Raw genomic sequence first — 19556 nt, 5'->3', positions numbered from 1 at the left:
GACACCCCTGGTGTAGTGGATAAGGCACCAAGCTAGAAACCAGGAGACTGTGAGTTCTAGTGTCACCATAGGTACAAAGCCAGCTGAATGACCTTGGGCCAGTTATACTCTCTTAGCCCTACAAGAAGACAAATCACTTCTGAAATCTTATCAAGAAAATGGCAAGGACTAGTCCAGGCAGTTGCCAGGAGTCAGAAACCCCACCCCAAAATTAACATGACTCTACTACATTGTCAGATATTTTTGTCAGCCTTGTGAGAAGAGGCTATAAAAATCTGGTTAAATAAATACATTCTCTTTTTGCACTTTAGACTTTTTCCTGAGATCCTATCATCTTGAAAGAAAATGATGAAGCTGGTGTATGTTATACCTTTTTTTATGCATGCCTTCACCATGATGGAAGCTCGTCCAAAAGTCTTAGGTAAGTACCAGTTATTATTATTTTTTAAATCAAACCTGAATTAAAACTTGATATGAAGCTAAAAACAGATTGATATATAGACAGTCCAGCAGTAAGGTAGATAGATTCCGTCACTATTGGAAGACCTGAACATCTAGGTTAGGGTCAGATTGTCTTGGGCAAAATCTATCTCTGTGGTTGCTAAGAATTGATACCCACTTGATGGCACATAATCAATCAAGGTATGTTAACATCAAAAACGACAATCTGGCACCCCATAATGATTTTGAGTAGAACTCCCATTGCTATTGACCACTGATCTTCTTGAGTATTGATAGCAACTGAAGTTTAAATACATGTGCATTAAGTTGCCTGCTGTCCTTTAAATGATAGTGTTTATCTATCAAATGGAGGAATGTATTGTACTGAAAGTTTCTTTTCATTTAAGAGTATTTTATCTGGAGTGGCAAATCTATAATTTTATTTCAGAAGTCTTTGTTGTTGTTAGTTGCGAAGTCATGTCTGACCCATCGTGACCCCATGGACAATGTTCCTCCAGGCCTTCCTGTCCTCTACCATCTTCTGGAGTCCATTTAAGCTCACGCCTACTGCTTCAGTGACCCCATCCAGCCACCTCATTCTCTGTCGTCCCCTTCTTCTCTTGCCCTCAATCTTTCCCAGCATTAGGCTTTTCTCCAGTGAGTCCTTCCTTCTCATTAGGTGGCCAAAGTATTTGAGTTTTAGCTTCAGGATCTGGCCTTCTAAAGAGCAGTCAGGGTTGATCTCCTCTAGGACTGACCGGTTTGATCGCCTTGCAGTCCAAGGGACTCGCAGGAGTCTTCTCCAGCACCATAGTTCAAAGGCCTCAATTCTTTGGCGCTCAGCCTTTTTTATGGTCCAACTTTCACTGCCATACATTGCAACTGGGAAGACCATAGCCTTGACTTTACGCACTTTTGTTGACAGTCTCTGCTTTTTAGTGTGCTGTCTAGATTTGCCATGGCTTTCCTCCTGAGGAGCAAGCGTCTTTTAATTTCTTGGCTACAGTCCCCATCTGCAGTGATCTTGGAGCCCAGGAAAATAAAATCTGTCACTACCTCCATTTCTTCCCCATCTATTTGCCAGGAATTGAGAGGGCCGGATGCCATGATCTTGGTTTTCTTAATGTTTAGTTTCAACCCAACTTTTGCACTCTCCTTCTTCACTCGTAACAAGAGGCTCTTTAGTTCCTCTTCACTTTCTGCCATTAGAGTTGTATCATCTGCATATCTTAGGTTGTTGATATTTCTCCCGGCAATCTTAATTCCAACTTTTGATTCATCTAGCTCTGCCTTTCTCATGATGTGTTCTGCATATAAGTTAAATAGGCAGGGTGACAGTATACAGCCTTGCCGGACTCCTTTCCCAATTTTGAACCAATCAGTGGTTCCGTGTCCAGTTCTCACTGTTGCTTCTTGACCTGCATATAGGTTTCTCAAGAGACAAATAAGATGGTCTGGTACTCCCACCTCTTTAAGAACTTGCCACAGTTTGTTATGATCCACACAATCAAATGCTTTAGCATAGTCAATGAAGCAGAAGTAGATGTTTTTCTGGAACTCCCTAGCCTTCCGATCTGAGGGGCTCATCTTCAGAAGTCTTTACAATTTATGTATGTATGTATGTTTATATACTTGTGCACATGTGTGTGTATGCTTGTGCCATATATCATTCATGTTCTTTAGCTGATACACTAAAAAAGCCTAAATACAGTCTTAATTAATAAAGAAGGAATATCTTTTTCAAGTGATTAAGCCAGCTGTATCTTTTTTCCTCCTCCAGAAACTAAATGTAAAACTGGTCCATTGGATATTGTCTTTGTGATTGACAGCTCACGTAGTGTCCGGCCCTTTGAGTTTGAGACCATGCGGCGCTTCATGATTGACATCATCCATAATTTGGATGTAGGGCCTAATGCCACACGGATTGGGGTGATTCAGTACTCCAGCCAAGTCCAGAATGTCTTCTCTCTCAAGTCCTTCTTCACCAGGGCCGAAATGGAGAAGGCTATCAATAGCATTGTCCCCTTGGCTCAAGGCACAATGACAGGCTTGGCCATCCAATATGCCATGAATGTGGCCTTTACTGTACAGAACGGGGCCCGGCCACTTCACAGGAAGATTCCCCGTGTGGCTGTCATTGTAACTGATGGGCGGCCCCAGGACCGTGTGACTGAAGTGGCTGCTCAAGCACGAGCTGCTGGCATTGAGATTTATGCTGTGGGTGTTCAGCGGGCAGACATGAACTCTTTGAGGGCCATGGCATCTCCCCCACTGGAGGAACATGTCTTCTTGGTGGAGTCCTTTGATCTCATCCAACAGTTTGGCAAACAGTTCCAGGACAAGTTATGTGGTGAGTAAAGGAATAAAGCTTGTATTGAGACTTGATTTTGATCCTTCTTATTTTCCTTCTACTTACCATGGGTGGGCAAATCTTTCTGAATGGGAAAATGTCATTAAATTTGAAATCCCAAGTGTTCAACTAGTGTTTCAAGTGTGGGTCCATCTGTTTTGAGCATTTTGGAAATATTTTCAGTTGGAAACAGCTCTATTTCAAACATTTCCCAAATGTTCCAAACAGACTCTTTGCATTCAGAAGTGAAGTTTTGTAAAGGTTTTTCACTTAAAACTGTTCAAAAATAAAGCATGTCCTATGCAGTGTCTCTAATATTTATTTATAGAAACTTTTGTGATGATTATTATCTTCAAAGTAGGCATATGCACTGATTAAATAGCTCAAAAACCCACTTTTTCAGCAGCCATTCTTGGTTTCAAATAACTTTTTCCAGAAATATGTATCTAAGTATCTGAGGGTGGGGAGTTATTGCCATTACTATTTTTGTGTTGTATTATTGCTTCATTTCTACTATTCTATGGTGGCTGAGGAATTCTGGGAGTTGGAGTCCCCACATCTTAAAATTGCCAAGGTTGAGAAGCACTGCTAAAGGATCTTTTCTATCCAGATTTCCAGCTAAAGAGAAAGAAAAGTTAAATAGAGCTATATACATGCTTCCAGAAGAGTTCCACTGCTTTACAATATTACAGTTCCCAGCACATCCTTCCTTCTTAATATGCAAACTTACTTCTTCCAGGTGTTGATATGTGCACAGAACTTGATCATGGCTGCCAGCACACTTGTGTCAGTATCCCAAGCTCCTTTTATTGCCAGTGTAAACGAGGATACAAACTTAATGCAGATGGAAAAACATGCTCAAGTAAGAGTAATAGACCATTTAACTGATGGGTGAAATTTTGAAACCATTTTGTGAGCACTCACAAAACAGTTGTTTTTCTGCACTGAGGAAAAACATTTAACTATTGTTCTGCTCTTTGGTTGCCATTTTTATTTATCATAATGGCTGTGGGACCATTTGATTATGGGGGCCAGTACTTTGCAGCATGCTAGCTCCCCTTTTGCATTTTTTATTTTTAAAAATCTAGACCATCAAGTGATTTAGTGGTAATAAAAGGATGATGCAAATGATAATCTCTTGGGGCCCCAAAAGTGCACACACACACATAATTAATAGTGTTGATTATGTATTAGTTATGGTACCCAACATAGTGTTCACAGGAATCAGTGCTTATGTATGTACAGTATCTTCCAGCTAGTTAAACAAATTAGACCTTTTTTTAAAAAAAAATCTGCAGCTCAGAAACATGTGTCATTGGATGAAACTGGTTTTACAAAATTGCTGAGCCATACAAGAAAAAATTAGAAGCTATATCATGTGGAAGTTTTATCTGATACTGTATTTCTATAAACTGTTTGTTAATGAAAATAGCAAGGGGAGAGTCAGAAGTGCTGCTTATAGAAAGAAAGAAATCCTTGAAGCTAATGTGAAAGTGATAAACTAGAAGATAAATCTGTATCTGAGCCATTTTTCTGCTTTTTGCAAAACTGGGATTGGGTTCTCTCTTAGCTGTCCCAGTAGAAAACAGTCCTCTCAGGTTTTTTTCTGAAGTTTTTTTTTATTTTTATTACATTTATATCCCGCCCTTCTCCGAAGACTCAGGGCGGCTTACAAGCTTAGCAGTAGCCTTCATTCTATGTATATGCCTGCTTGTTTAGGGCTTTCACACACACACCAAGCGGCATTTTTACAAAGTCAGCTTAATTGCCCCCAACAATCTGGGTCCTCATTTTACCTACCTCGGAAGGATGGAAGGCTGAGTCAACCTTGAGCCTGGTGGGATGCGAACCTGCACTAATTGCAGGCAGCTGGTGTTACTTAAGGAGGCATTAGCCCACTGCTCCACCAAGGCTCAAGTTCAAACTCTGAATGCTGTTTTACTCCTGCAGTCATTGATCCGTGTGCTAATGAGAGACATGGCTGTGAGCACCAGTGCATTAATTCACAAGGTACCTTCATTTGCCGTTGCCCGACAGGCTACCAGCTTAATCAAGACAAGAAGACCTGTAGCAGTGAGTAAACTCTGTGTTGCATCAGCAGTTATAAGGAGAAATAACCATTCTGTAGCTGCTGTTGAAATTTGGGTGGTGTGGGAGAGTCAATTTTCACCAAGAAGGTGGCATAGTGAGAAAGGTCACCCCTTCTTTGCAATACTGGGATCTTTTCTGTCCTCATTAAACTATACAAAAAAGGGAGAATCTGTGGATCCTTTGATGTTGTTGAACTAGAATTCCCAGCAGCCTCAACCCTGCTGGCCAAGGAAAGGGAAGTGGTTATGGTAGTTCAACAACTTCTGGGACATCTCAGGTTTTCCACACTGTATTAAATATATTCTTCTGTATTTTATGCCAGTTCTGTTTGATGTAAAGGAAATGAAGCCATTTTACAGGAAAGAAAGGCAAATGTTTGCAGCAAATGCTGGATCTTGAGTCCTGCCATTGTGTTAAATCAAAAATGCAGATTGTTTTATTGCATACATGGTGATGTCCTCTAATGGTTTCTTTCTTCTTTCAGTGATCAATTTCTGCAATTTCAACAACCACACTTGTCAGCATGACTGTGTTAATATAGTTAATGGATATTATTGCCGATGTCATGATGGCTTCACTTTGCAGGCAGATGGCAAGACATGCCAAGGTATATTTTATATATGGCTGGTTGTGGCTTTGTATGCTTTAATCTATCACATGTAGCGCACACTTAAATGGGCCAAATGATTATATCTGTGGAATTAGACTGGCAGAGCAGTGCAAATAGGCATCCACTTGAATTATGAATATGATTCTGAGGCTCTTGATTAATAATCCATGACAAAAGCTGCTTTATTTGGAGAATTGTGAAAAATTGAGAAATATTTTTGTTCATATATTTACTATTTCATCTATATGAAATCCCTGTTAGTGATCATCTTTTGGTCTGAGGATTTGTTGTTCAGTCACTAAGTTGTGTCCAACTATTTCCAACCCCATGGATCATAACACTCCATGTCCCCCTGTCCTCCACTATTTCCCATAGTTCGATCAAGTTCATGCTCATTGTGTCAATGACACTATCTAGCTATCTCAGTATTTAAGTTTCAGCTTCACTATCTGGGTTTGAGGTGAGATATTGTCAATAGGTTAATGGTACTTACTGGTACATCACCACTCTATGTCTAGCCAGAGATGTGGAAATCTTGAACCAATGTCTGGAGCCTATGATGGACTGTGTGGAAAGAAATAAGCCCTAGCAAGCTAGAGATACTGTTTGTCTATAAAATTCTGGATTTTCAAGAAACCTTGGCTCCAGGATTAGCTTACATAAGGTCATCTGAAACTGCAGATCCATGGCTTGGATTTCTCACAGCATCTGAGAAACTATGGCTATACCTATGCCCATCTTTCGGATCCCAGAAGCACTGAATCATATCCTTACTACCAAATATTTGGGCTATTGCAGTGCGATTTACTTGGTGCTACTTTTAAAGACAGTTCAGAAGCTACAACTGGTCCAGAATGGAATGACTATGTTACAGAATAACATCTGAACACCACAATAATACCTGAGCTGTCTGCCAATAGGCTTCTGGGTGCAATTCAGAGTGCCGATAATTACCAATAAAGCTCTCTATGTTGTGGTACAGGTTTCATTAGGAATCATCTTATTCAAAATGTTTCTGCCCATTCTGTGAGTTGACTTAGAGAGGGCCTGTTCCTATGAGAGGTGATGGGTAGATGGGCTACAAGGCAGTTTTCTATGGCAGCCCAGCTTTCCCCAGAGGTGTGTTTCACCTTTCCTAATAAAGCCTTGCTATTTAAACATGCTATTTGAGATTTAGATTGATGCGTATTTAATCATTTATATTTTCAGTGTAATTTTTTTGGTGGTAGTTATGTTGGAATGATTATTACATATTGCCCCAAGTTGTCTGAGTAGATGATATAACATTTTGTAAAATGAATAAAATATGGGAAATGCTTTTGTACAAGTGATGAGACTTGTATGGGGTGTCTCTTACCATCCTTGTAGGTATAGGATATTTCAGCTTTACTTATAGGTAAAGTGACTACATTTTCTTGGGGAAAATAAAGGCCCAACTTGAAAAAAAGGACAAATCTGAAAGAGGTTCATAAGGAAAAGAAAATAATTGTTTATATTTATAACTTTGCTTTACAAAGGAAAATTCTGGAGCAAAATTGAGAAAATAAGTAATTAAACAAATTTAAAGGACAGATTTTAGAGATAAAAGACTGTCTTTTATAATAAAGGACACATGTTCCCTATATATTTAGGTGAACCAGCCTGGATATTTGTTAAATACTTATTCATGTTTATATTTGAAAGATATTTCAGAAAACCAAGACTAACAACAACATCAATAACATCCATTTATTAGAGCACTGCACAAGTCACCATTTGGTCATAATGCAGTTATTTCCACTCTGACTATGGAATAAGGCAATTGTAGTTTGACACATATAAAGGCTACCATGTTTGGCAAAATATATTTTCTGAATGATACATGACATGCTTCTTATTGGCATTTCAGCCAATGATCTCTGCAATATTGTAGAACATGGATGTGAATTCAAATGTCTCAGTACCTCTGGCTCTTACCATTGTGTCTGCCCAGAAGGTCAACAACTGCAGGCAGATAAGAAGACTTGTAACAGTGAGTATCTGGTTGATAAAAGGTTCCTCTAATGTATTGGACATTTTTCCCAGGTAAACATCTCATGAAAGGTAGCCATAGAGATTATTTTAGAGATAGCAGACAACAAAGAGTGGCATTTTGAATGAGAGCCATCACTTTTGCTAGTGAATATTTTTACTGAACTGATCTCAGAGAAGTGTTTCTGCTCCTTGGAGACATTTTAGACCAGCAAATGATAACATAAATGATTTATTAAGAACCTAAAGTCATCATGAGAGTTATATTACTTTCTGGAGTTTATTGGATGTCCCAGAGTGAGTGCCATGGTTCTGAAGAAGACAAAAATGTGTTTGATTAGAAATACTTTTAGGATTTGTGGTGAAAGAATGAAAGGACTGAACATGCTGCTTGATTCCCCTATAATCTAGCAGAAAGCTTCGGGTACAATTTGCAAAAATCCAGTGAAGGAATGTGCAAGGATTTTGATGTATAAAGTACATTCAATGTATCAACCTTGGCTAGAATTGGAGACAGATATAATTCCCATGCAACCCCAAAGAGTTAGAAAAAACAAAGTTTGATCTAATATGAGCTAGTGTCTGAAAGAAAGTCAGACAAAATTACAGTAATTTGGATGCAGAGAATCTGATTTAAGTTATGCCAGTGGTGAGTCTGTGTATTTGGAGTCCTTTTTATTTAGCCACTTCTGTGAGTGATAGAGGAACTGGCTTGACTATTTTGGCTTTGCATGTTCTGTGTCAGACCGGCCTAAACTTGCTCCCTAAGAAAGAACGATGCTTGACTCCATAGATGTTAGAGAAAAGGTACTTTTATTACAGATGCTGAGTGCAGCGTAAGAGAGGCAAGCTCTGAAGAAAAACTGTGAGAAAAATCATATATTGAAAGCAATCCCCAATGTCCCAAACTCTCCCTCCTAGGAGAGTAGTCCAAACAGGTCCCATTCTGATGTTTTGGGAACATGGTACCTCTGGCACCAGAGCAAATTCCTTTCCCAGGGCCGGTGTCCTTGAAAAGGAGGAAGATTACGCAGCTTAGCTCCTCTGGCTCCTGTCAGTGTGCACACTCCCCAAATTCCCATAAGATTCCTTCACAACTCTTCCCCTCTCAGTTCCCCCTTCCCCCTGGTTATGGCAGTTGCTAGCAAGCTTCAAAGAAGACAAAGATAGGCAGCTGACATTCTGATTGGATTGTAGTATTAGTGGTTTGAACCATATTGGCATATGTGAATTTGGTTTACTGGTTTACTGAGAAGCCGGGTGCACTGTGATAACTAACTTACTTCCAGAAAGGTGAATTTGAACCACTGCTTCATTCCCTACTGTGGTATTCAGTGAATAGGTAAAGGAACAACCATGTCTTCTGTGACAAAAAACACACACAAAAAGACCAAAAGCAATAATACAGGTAGTCCTCGATTTATGATCACAACTGTGATCAGAAATCTGTTGGTAAGCAAGGCAATTGTTAAGTGAATCATGCCTGATTTTTCAACCTTTTTTGCATGGTTTTTAAGCAAGTCATTACAGTTATTAAGTGGATCATATGGTTGTTAAGTGGAATCCAGCTTCCCCCATTGACCTCTTGTCATAAGTCAACAGGAATGGTTGCAAATTATGATCACATGATCCCAGGACATTGCAACAGTCATATATACACATGCTGGTTGCCAAGGTTCAAAATGTTGAACACATGACCATGGGGATGCTGTTACAGTTTTAAGTGCAAAGACTGGTTGAAAGTCACTTTTCCCAGTGCCATTGTAGCTTCAAACAGTTGCTAAGAGTATGGTTGTAAGTCAAGGACACAATCATCCAAAAATGACAATAATTCATGTTGTGACCTCATGATGCATGTAGCATATGTAGCATATCAAACAGCAAGGGATCTCCGGTATTTTCGGAGTATGTCAGTGTCTTCCCATGTGATATTTAAAGTCTTTAATTATCTATGTATGTTCTTTTCCATATATTTCCAGGGTGTCTTCTGGGTCATTTGGCATCGGGGGGGGGGGGAATCCATCTCATTGCCATTTTGGGAATTCAATTATTAGGTCATTTTATGTTATGTAGGCCATTTTATGAACAATAAAATTTTGACCTGCACCTTATTATTCCATTGAATGCTAACTTAAGAGAAAGTCTCCAAAGCTTTTTGGGGCAAGAAGTAAAAGATTGGTAGGAAATTCTCTGCTATTCTCTGCTTTCTTGAAGTCAAAATTAAAACTGCCTCATCCCATCTTTTTTGCTTTTTTTCCTGGGCAACAGAGTGCAAGGCTGGGCACATTGATTTGGTGATGGTCATTGATGGCTCTAAGAGTGTCCGACCCCAGAATTTTGAGCTGGTGAAACAGTTTGTCAATCAGATAGTGGATTTCCTAGATGTGTCCCCTCAAGGCACCCATGTGGGGCTGGTCCAGTACTCTAGCCGAGTGCGCACTGAGTTCCCACTCAACAAATTTACAACAGCAGCTGATGTTAAGGAAGCTGTTCAAAGAGTACAGTACATGGAAAAGGGCACCATGACTGGACTGGCCCTCAAGCACATGGTGGAACACAGCTTCTCTGAGGCAGAGGGTGCCCGACCTCTTTCCCAGAACATTCCCAGGATTGGCCTGGTCTTTACTGATGGACGTTCTCAAGATGACATCTCAGAATGGGCTAGAAAAGGAAAAGAATCAGGTAAGGCTATAAATGGAAAGTGTGATGTATTTGGATTGTTTGTTAGGTTCATATCTAGCCTTTCCTCCAGGAACTGAAGGTAGCATACATAGTGTTCTCTAATTTTAAATTAAATTAATTTTTAATTTTTTAAATTAATCAATTAATAAAACTTTTAAAATCAAATTTATTTTCAAATTTTAAATTAATGCATTAATAATTTTTAAATTTAATATAATTTTTAAATTTCCTAACATTGAGAACAATTAACCAGTGGAAGAGCTTGCCTTCAGAAGTTGTAGGTGCACCATCACTGGAGGCTTTGAAGAAGAGTCTGGACAGTCACTTGTCTGGAATGGTATAGGGTCTCCTACTTGAGCAGGGAGTTGGATTAGGTCCAAGGTCCCTTCCAATTCTAATTCTAATTATAATTCTTTTGTCCAATTTTCCTTCACATCAACAACCTTGCAAGAGAAGTTGACCTGCAAAAGAGTGACTGCCCGTAGTAAACCATTGAGTTTCCGTGATTGATGGTGCACTTGTGCTTGGATCTGCGCTATCATAGTGCAAAACTTTAAACTCTATAAAACATCGGCTCTTTCTATGTTTACAATGTGTTTAATGCATTGCAACGCTATTATTCATAATTGCATAGATGTGGAGTGATATAGATAATATAATAAATGGCTCTGAACTGGTTTAATCCTTGAAAACACCTCCCAAATGGACACATTTTGCTACAACCCATGACAGAGATATACTAAATTATAGCCTTCTTTTGAACAACAGCTTGATCACTAAGCTTGTGTAAAGTGGTTTGGTTTCACATCAGTGAGGTGCTTTTTGCCATAGAAGGAGTGCAGTTCTTAATCAAGTGATTTGCAAGTGCCTCAAACGCACTTCCTTTGCTCTATAGGAACTGTTGTATGGAACTACTATCATCCCCAGAAGAGCTCAAAATGATGCTTTACTGTTAGGCTTTCAAACTAAAGGCTTTGCATAGCACATTGATCACTTATCCAGTGGCAGAAACAATTTATCTGCAGCTTCCAATGTCAGGACTTAATAAAATAATTAGCACGTTACTGTTTTCACAGTGTTTCTATATGGTCTTCCAGATGTATAATTCTCAAAAAACCTACCCAGCATTCCAGCTAAACTTTACAAGAGATGCCTAACACATCTAGAGAACATCAAGGAGTGGAAGGCTCAATTACATAAATTTAGACAAGCCTTTTTTTATTTGAAATGGAAAATAGGACACTGCCATTATTTTAGAACTAGCTTGTCCAGATGGGCATGGAGTGGAATCCAACAGCATCCAGGACTCTAGTTCCTCATTCACCATGATCAGGGATGATGGGAGTTACATACAACAAGTTTACAATCCTGGTCTAGTAAATCATGCCTACCTGGTCTAATCATGATTCTCAGATATCTGCTCCTATTTTATTCCTTTAAAAGTAATGATTATTAACTATGTTCATATTGATGGTGTTTTGTTATATTGCTTTCATCTCTGTTGAGCCAGGAGTTTGTGGCTAATTAGTCAATTCTCTAATTTCCTCTTGTTATTGCCAAAGAAAAAATATATAAGAGTTTCACATTAACAGTATGTTTTTAAAAAACAGAGACATTGATACTGCTTTCTTGGCAGTTATTAAAATTCCAAGTGATGAAATAGACAGCTTATGTTTTGCAGTTAAACCCAAAATTACAAAAAAATAAATAAAGATTTTTGTCCATTGCCAATGTTATTTTTGGATTGTAATTCTCTATGTCTCACCGAAGCTGATCCAGACTTTCTAACCTTGCTTTTTCCCAAGAATGGCCAAAAGCATTAAGTGTGACAAAGAGAATAGGGACTTCTCAAGGGAGCTGGCTCTTTGCATATGTCCAGAATATGATCATTTGAGTCTGGTGATTTGTGCCTGAGTGAGAATTCTGCATTGATTTGTTTTGTGATCCATTTATTTATTTACTTGAGTGCACATTCTCAGAGACTTCTCCAAAGTTTAAAAATCTCAATACTCCTTCTGTTCTTCTAATTTTCATTTTCACAGTCTCACAAGGAAGACCATTGGGTACAGGATTCAAATCGTTGTAGATATATACTTATTTATTTATATGGCTGTCGGTATCACATAGTGATCTCAGGTGCCACACAACAGCCATGAACTGTTCTAAAGTCAGCCCCTGGCTACATCCTTATTTTATTTATTTATATGTAAAATTTATTGGCCATCCATCTTACCTCAGGGTAACTCTGAGTGGCTTTGCTGCTATTACTAGGCTTTCTTATCTCCTTGTACAAATAATAGTCAATTTGATTTCTGTGTACCTCATCTACCTGTAGGTATCATTTTGGTTATTTGAAAATTATGTTAGCAGTTAAGGAATTATTGGATTGGCAAAGACTGATAAATCATTTTTTTATTTCATTTTAGTATCCTAGGCTATAAAGTCCATCTACATTGCTGTTTTCAGCTGTCTTTAACCACAAGCAGCACCTCTTTTCTACTATTTCAAATTGTACATGACTACTAAACCCACCAGCCTTCTCTTCTTTTGTATCAGTGGTTGGAGTATAAACCTAGATAACCATTGTCTATGGAGATTCTTAGTCATTCAAGTCATAGTTGTTCCAAAGAGGCTTTTTCATGAGGCAAGTGGACTTTCTTGTTTTTCTTTGAAGATATTTTGCTTCTCATCCAAAAATCTTCTTTAGCTCTGACTGGACAGAGAGGACCATTGGTTTGAAAGAGAGGTCAAAGAGGGGTCAAAATTGAACAGTCCTCTCTCAACAGAGAGGGTGGGATATGACATCATCTATCTCCAGTCTACAACACAGTCCTTTCAACAGTTCCAAGGAGGCTCCATACCCATTTGCACTAATCAGGAGAACCTGACAACCCAGATAAACCTCCAGGTGCTCAGCGACTCGCTAAAAGAATGGAAATGACCAGCTGTCTGCAAGGAGTATAAAAATCCTTCCATTCTCCACCATCCAGTCAGAGCTGAAGAAGCTTCTTGAATGAGAAGTGAAACGTCTTCAGAGAAAAGCAAGGAAGTCCAGTTACCTTGTGAAAAAAGCATATTTAGGGCATCTTATCGAAGGGTTGTTCATGAAGTCTAATTGATATTATTCAGCTACAGATTGTAATATACCCAAGGCCCATCTTTGTTATATCTACCCTGACTATGAAAGCAATACTGTTCTTTCTTTACTTTTCATGCCCTGAACAGTAAACAGTGTGGTCTTCTGACTGCAATTTCAGTCCATTTCAATTCACTGATACCTAAGATGTTCATGTGTAGTTAGTCCATTTCATATTTGACTTTTTAGCTTTCCCATGTTCATGAATTTTATGTTCCATGTCCCCCTGTAATTCTCTCTTTGCAACTTAAGATTTTCTTTTTTCTGCATTGCAAGGTCAGCAATTTGAGATCCATAAGGCTCTAATAAGTACCATTAGTACTCCAAAAGAACCTCAACTCTTCCTTGGCAGCATGTTGAGTGCCAGCCAACCTGAGGGGTATATAATCTGGCACCTAGATCATCAATCACTTCACAGCAACACTACAAATTTATAGTGTCTATCCATGTGTGGGTTTCTTGTTAGTAAAATAAAAGAATGATACACCAATGCCTTTTCCTGTGCAGAGTGAAATAACGTGTTTGCTATTGTCACTAAAGTGGTAATGTTCCTATTGCTGCTTCTCAATGTAGGTAGCTGCTTGCTTTAGAATCCTAAGTGATTGATTGCAAGATGAAGACAACCTGTATGTACAAATTTCCTCTATATTGCTCTGCCCCAGTGACAATTTACAGCTTTTCCATGGGTATTTAAGTGACGTCTCTCCTCATGTCCATCCACCTTGTTATTCCCCTCAATCTTGGGTGTCCTCCTGGATTCGCAGCTCACTTTTGAAGACCATATAGGAGCTGTGACCAGGGGGGCTTTTGCCCAGGTTCGCCTGGTGCGCCAGTTACGACCCTACCTGGACCGAGATGCCCTACGCACAGTCACTCATGCGCTCGTGACCTCCCGTTTAGACTACTGCAACGCTCTCTACATGGGGCTGCCCTTGAGGACCACCCGGAGGCTTCAACTGGTGCAGAATGCGGCCGCGCGAGTTGTGATGGGGGTCTCCCGATACTCCCATGTAACACCTCTACTCCGTGAGCTGCATTGGCTTCCAGTTGCCCTTCGGGTGAGATTCAAGGTGCTGGTGATGACCTATAAAGCCCTGAATGACGAGGGTCCGGGATATTTGAGGGAACACCTGCTGCCAGCATCAAGTTCCCTTCGTCCAGTGCGCTCCCACAGGGAGGGTCTCCTCAGGGTGCCGCCGGTTAAAGACTGCCGGCGGGTAACACCCAGGGGTAGGGCCTTCTCAGTGGGTGCGCCTGCCCTGTGGAACCAGCTGCCTGCGGAGCTTAGGACTGCCCCAAACCTCCGTTCATTCCGCCGGGACCTGAAGACCTGGCTCTTCGAGCTCTCTGGCCCAGGCTGAGAATATTTTTAATTTTAATTTTAACTGGGTTTTAATTTTCTCAGGGTTCTATTTAATCTCTTTTAATTTTGTTTTAACGTTTGTATTGACTGTTTTTAAATGCCCTGTAAACCGCCCTGAGTCCTTCGGGAAAGGGCGGTATATAAATCTAAATAATAATAATAATAATAATAATCTTGCCAAACATTATTTTTTCCAATATACCAACTGCTTGCATTCCAAACCCAAGTGTGAATTTCTCCTTGTGGATTATTGACTCAGAGAAACAATTAGCCTTATAATAATAATAATAATAATAATAATAATAATAATAATAATAATAATAATAATAATAATAATAATAATAATAAAGTTGGAAGGGACCTTGGAGGTCATCTAGTCCAACCCCCTGCTCAGGCAGGAAACCTTATACCATTTCAGGCAAATGGCTGTCCAGTCTCTTCTTAAAAACTTCCAGTGTTGGAGCATTCACCACCTCTGGAGGCAGGTTGTTCCACTGGTTAATTGTTCTAACTGTCAGGAAGTTTCTCCTTAGTTCTAGGTTGCTTCTCTCCTTGACTAGTTTCCATCCGTTGCTTCTTGTCCTGCTTTCAGGTGCTTTGGAGAATAGCTTGGCTCCCTCTTCTTTGTGGCAGCCCCTGAGATATTGGAACACTGCTATCATGTCACCCCTCACCCTTCTCTTCATTAAACTACACATACCCAATTTATTGGTTCACAATTGATTTATTGATGTTTTCATAGTATTCTTAGCAACTATTTCCAAATCTATAATTTGAATAGCCAATTTGTTGATATGTTTACTTTTCCAACACATTGTTCATCTTTCTTTATTCCTAAACCAAAGGAAATAACATTATTTACTATCTTCTATTCTTTGTTAGCAGTGAATTCATTAAGCATGGTAGTTGATATTAGCATGAGCTTAATATTTAACATTAACCCAATTTTCACTATTTTTAGATCCCTAATGAGCTCCTCTAGGCCTTCTTTACTAGTTTGATATAACTAACAAACAAGCAAGCAAATAAACAATTTCTGAAGGATGAGATATACAGTATGTGTCAGCTTTTTTCCCATCTGTTCATCCCATTTGCCAAATAAGACGCAGTTTAAAATAAGCATTCACACAAATTTAAAGACACTGAAATGTGTTCCTAATCCACTTAGTGTCAATATATGCATTTATATATAAAAGTTTAAATATCTGCAGATAGTACTTAAATCAGCTTTCTGTCAGAAGACTAGGGGTACAATGGCATTAATGGACAAATCCCCAATTTTCAATCCCATTCACACTGAAGTGGGAGCTGCTGAAGTTAAAAGTATTTTAAAACCTGGCTTGGCTTGCATAAGAGCATATTAAAACACGTTGGAAGAAGATACCAGTATTTGTCATTTCCCTATACATAGCAGAATTTAGCTGCTTTTTGAAAAACCATGATCTAGATCAGGGGTGTCAAACTGTCGGCCCGCGGGCCAGATGCGTCATGCGGAAGCTGTGCCCACCCTAGCTCCAGTAAGGGGAAAAAAGTCATAATATGTCGCAACACGTCATGTGATGTGGGGAGTTTGACCCCTTATCTACATAGTTGGAAAGAGCTCCCATTTCCCATCTGAACCAGAAGTTAAAGCAAGAGCAATCCAAGAATCAGTTATGGTGTCTTCGATGGTATAATATTTGACCTGTCATCACTATTTCATTCTGTCAAGATCTTTATGACACAGATAAGAGTAATTATCATATTGAGGCTCAGATTGTCCAAAATCCCACTAGATACAATTGCTTGAATCCTTCAAAGTTTTTTGAGTTTTGATTATTGGAATAGCCAGCATTTTGGAAGGAAGATGATGGTAGAGATTGTGAGCTGACAGTGCAAAGGGTATAGACTTATATCACTCGTGTGTGCAAAGCTTCAGTTTTCTATTTCTTCCTCAGTGTTGTGAGAAGGAAGCTTGATTTTATTTCCTGCTTTGTTCCAGGGGCTTTAAAAATAAATTAATGACTGACTATAGCTTGAAGCATTAGGCTGCTATTCCTTGCATAGATACCTAACTTGAAATTTACTGTATGTTGGTGGGTATGCAGGTATCATCATGTTTGCAGTTGGTGTTGGTAAAGCTGTCGAGGAAGAGCTGAGAGAAATTGCTTCTGAGCCAGTGGATCAACATTTTTCATATTCAGCAGATTTTAACACCATGACTCATATAGTTGACAATCTCAAACTCAATATCTGCCCAGGTAAGTTACTACAGCTTCAAGTATTTAGAGGACATATTCCAGTAAAACCCATGGGTAACTTGTCCATTTTGTATCTTGCCCTAACTGTCATTCAGGATCCAGATTACTTAGCACTACAAAATGATGTTGAAATCTGTGACGGCAAAGAATTGTTTGTCAAATTTGCTTCATATCATAACTATATGTGGGCACGTTTTATTACATATATAACTATAGATACTCATCATTAAATATATTTCAGTATCCTTAAATAAGTACAGCATCTTTATGGGCTTTTAAGCTATGATCTATGATTTAGGCTAATGGTTGAAGAAAACCATGGCTAAAATAAACCAAAGCTTACCATTATTTGTGAAACCTCCAAAATGGGTAGATAAGATAAATTTATATAAGATTCTCCTAGGATGCTGGGGATTTGGGGGACTGTTTATGGATAAAGGATTGGATATCTATGTGTCTAATGAACTTTGCGGTATTTCAGAGGAGGGCACAGGAACAACTGAAATCCGTAGCCCATGTGAATGTGCGGCTCTTGTACAGTTCCAGACAAACACTATTGAAATTCTACAAGATCTCACCAATAAAAATATCCTTTAAAAAGTGGAACTTGCACAAAAAGTGTGATAGGAGACATTGGGAAAATCTAAATTGAATAGGAAAGTTGCTTAAACCTACTGTTTTAGCAAAATTTGAAATTTTTACTTTAAATGTCTTTGAGTATTTTAAAAAAATGAAGATTTAGGGAAACGTTTAATAAACTATTTAATAAAAATACAAAAACTTACGCTAAACTTCTAGGAACTAATACATCAAGTAAAAAATAAAGGTTCAGTGGGTAAGGGACTAAATATAGTTGAGTGCTTACAGTGATGAGTTTGCACTTTGAGGAAACTTAAGGAATTAAAAAAAAAGGATTGCCTGACTTGCAGCTGAGATATGTTCCTGCCAATCAACATTTCAGTGTATCTTCACATTATCTCTTGTTTTGGCTTCCTTAATGCAAGCACTTGCTCAGATGACTGCCAGACTCGATCATTTGGAAAATCAAATTGCCAACAAAAAGTGATTGTCATGTAAAGATACCCAATGTTTTCGGCAAAGAAATTTTCTGTACTTCATCCTTGGCATATCAAGAGTGGTTGCAATGATTATCTACTCAGGATCTTGAGTGGGACTCTTTTTCCTCCAGATTGTCTAAATTATATAAAAAAACACTTTACATTTTTTCCCTTTTGGTAAGTTGAATAGTTGAGACTGAACTGTAAAAAACCTGATTGAATTTTGGTAGGTGGACATTTCAGAGAAGGAAAAGGAAGTGAACTATCTAGTGTCTTCAAGAGCTGCTGGGATTATTCAGTAATTATTGATTTTTTTTAAAAGGAATTTGAAGCAAACCCAGAAGTCTTGATTTGCAAAAATGGGAGCATGAAGCAAGAAATTCCTTCCTTGCTAAATTATGTTATCAGGCTATCTGTAGGAAGAAGAGACAGCATCACTGTCTAATGTTCCCCCCAAAAAGAAGGTGTGAATGATTTTCTTACTATCTTTCGTTATGAACAGTTGAACTTTCCTAATAAACAGCTTTTCCTCTACATGTGTTGATACTACAATTCGCAGATTTTCCAGCTAGCATCTTGTAATTTTAACATATCTTGAAGTGCCCAGGGGAGGGGAATGCTTGAATAATACTTGCTTTTGAAAGTGGTTCTTTATTTAAATCAACAACTGAAATGAGTTGGTTCAAAAATTGAACAAAAGAGTGATTGGGATATTTCTTTACCTCTCTAGGCCCAACCTGACTTTGACAGAATTGCTGGAGAATTTGTCATGATTTCCCTTTTTTAAAAAATCAGTGAATTCTTTTAAAAGTTCTATATGTCTGCATATATGTATGTACCTTTGTTTCTAAGAGAGGGTAAGGGTAATATTTTTTCTAAATAATTGTCTTTTTATTATATACAAATTTTATCCTGATAAATAAACTTGTTGTTGATTTCTTACTTCTTTGTATCTTCTTTCCATTTGAAATATGTGAAAATAATTTGTATTTGGATAATTCTTTTTCCCTTACCTCCAATTATTTTGCATATATTAGTAATCTGAACAAAAATGTCACAAATCAGCCAAAAAAAAAGAAAAGAAAAGAAAATCTCTTCCTCATGAATACACAGATGCATCCATGTGGAGACAAACATGCTGTCAGTGATTGATGCTCTTCCGTTCTATAGAATAATCCAAAATATAAAGAGAATATATTAGGTTAGATTTAAATATTCTCCAAGCTGGTTCTTCCAAGTATCCTGGACTTTGAATCCTTTAATATTTAGCCAGATGGTTATGAAAGCAGATCCACAAGGTGAACCAGCACATTTGTTTTCCAGACTGAAATTGTGTTTTACTTATGTTGTGCAAGGTGCTATTGTAGCTAAACCAGAAGGGAAATATAAACAATCAAGGAGGCTTCAGTGATGGAAAGATGCATAACAGACAACACCCTAATGATGTCACTCTCTGCCACCTTCAACAGTAAAGTAAGCTTAAACAGATGAATAAAAAACAGAAAATTAAAGCTTTATATTAAGACAAGCAGTGAAGCAGCTAACTATATTATTGTTGTTATTGTTCAGTCGCTG

At 38.5% G+C, this 19556-nt stretch overlaps 1 protein-coding gene across 1 annotated transcript; it reads left to right on the top strand.

The window, feature by feature from the left end:
* Window positions 1-345: 345 nt before the first annotated feature.
* On the top strand, window positions 346-17989 carry MATN4 (matrilin 4; the record flags this gene model as incomplete). The annotated part of the gene is made up of 10 exons (XM_081322178.1): window positions 346-421; window positions 2222-2791; window positions 3531-3653; window positions 4742-4864; window positions 5367-5489; window positions 7381-7503; window positions 9771-10184; window positions 16771-16923; window positions 17405-17506; window positions 17928-17989. The coding sequence occupies 10 exons, from the start codon at window positions 346-348 to the stop codon at window positions 17987-17989; spliced, it is 1869 nt and encodes a 622-aa protein (XP_081178304.1).
* Window positions 17990-19556: the final 1567 nt, after the last annotated feature.

This window comes from Vipera berus (genome assembly GCF_964194415.1).
Source record: "Vipera berus genome assembly, chromosome: 3".
Lineage (NCBI taxonomy): Eukaryota > Metazoa > Chordata > Lepidosauria > Squamata > Viperidae > Vipera > Vipera berus.
This window is presented reverse-complemented; position numbering and strand designations above follow the sequence as displayed.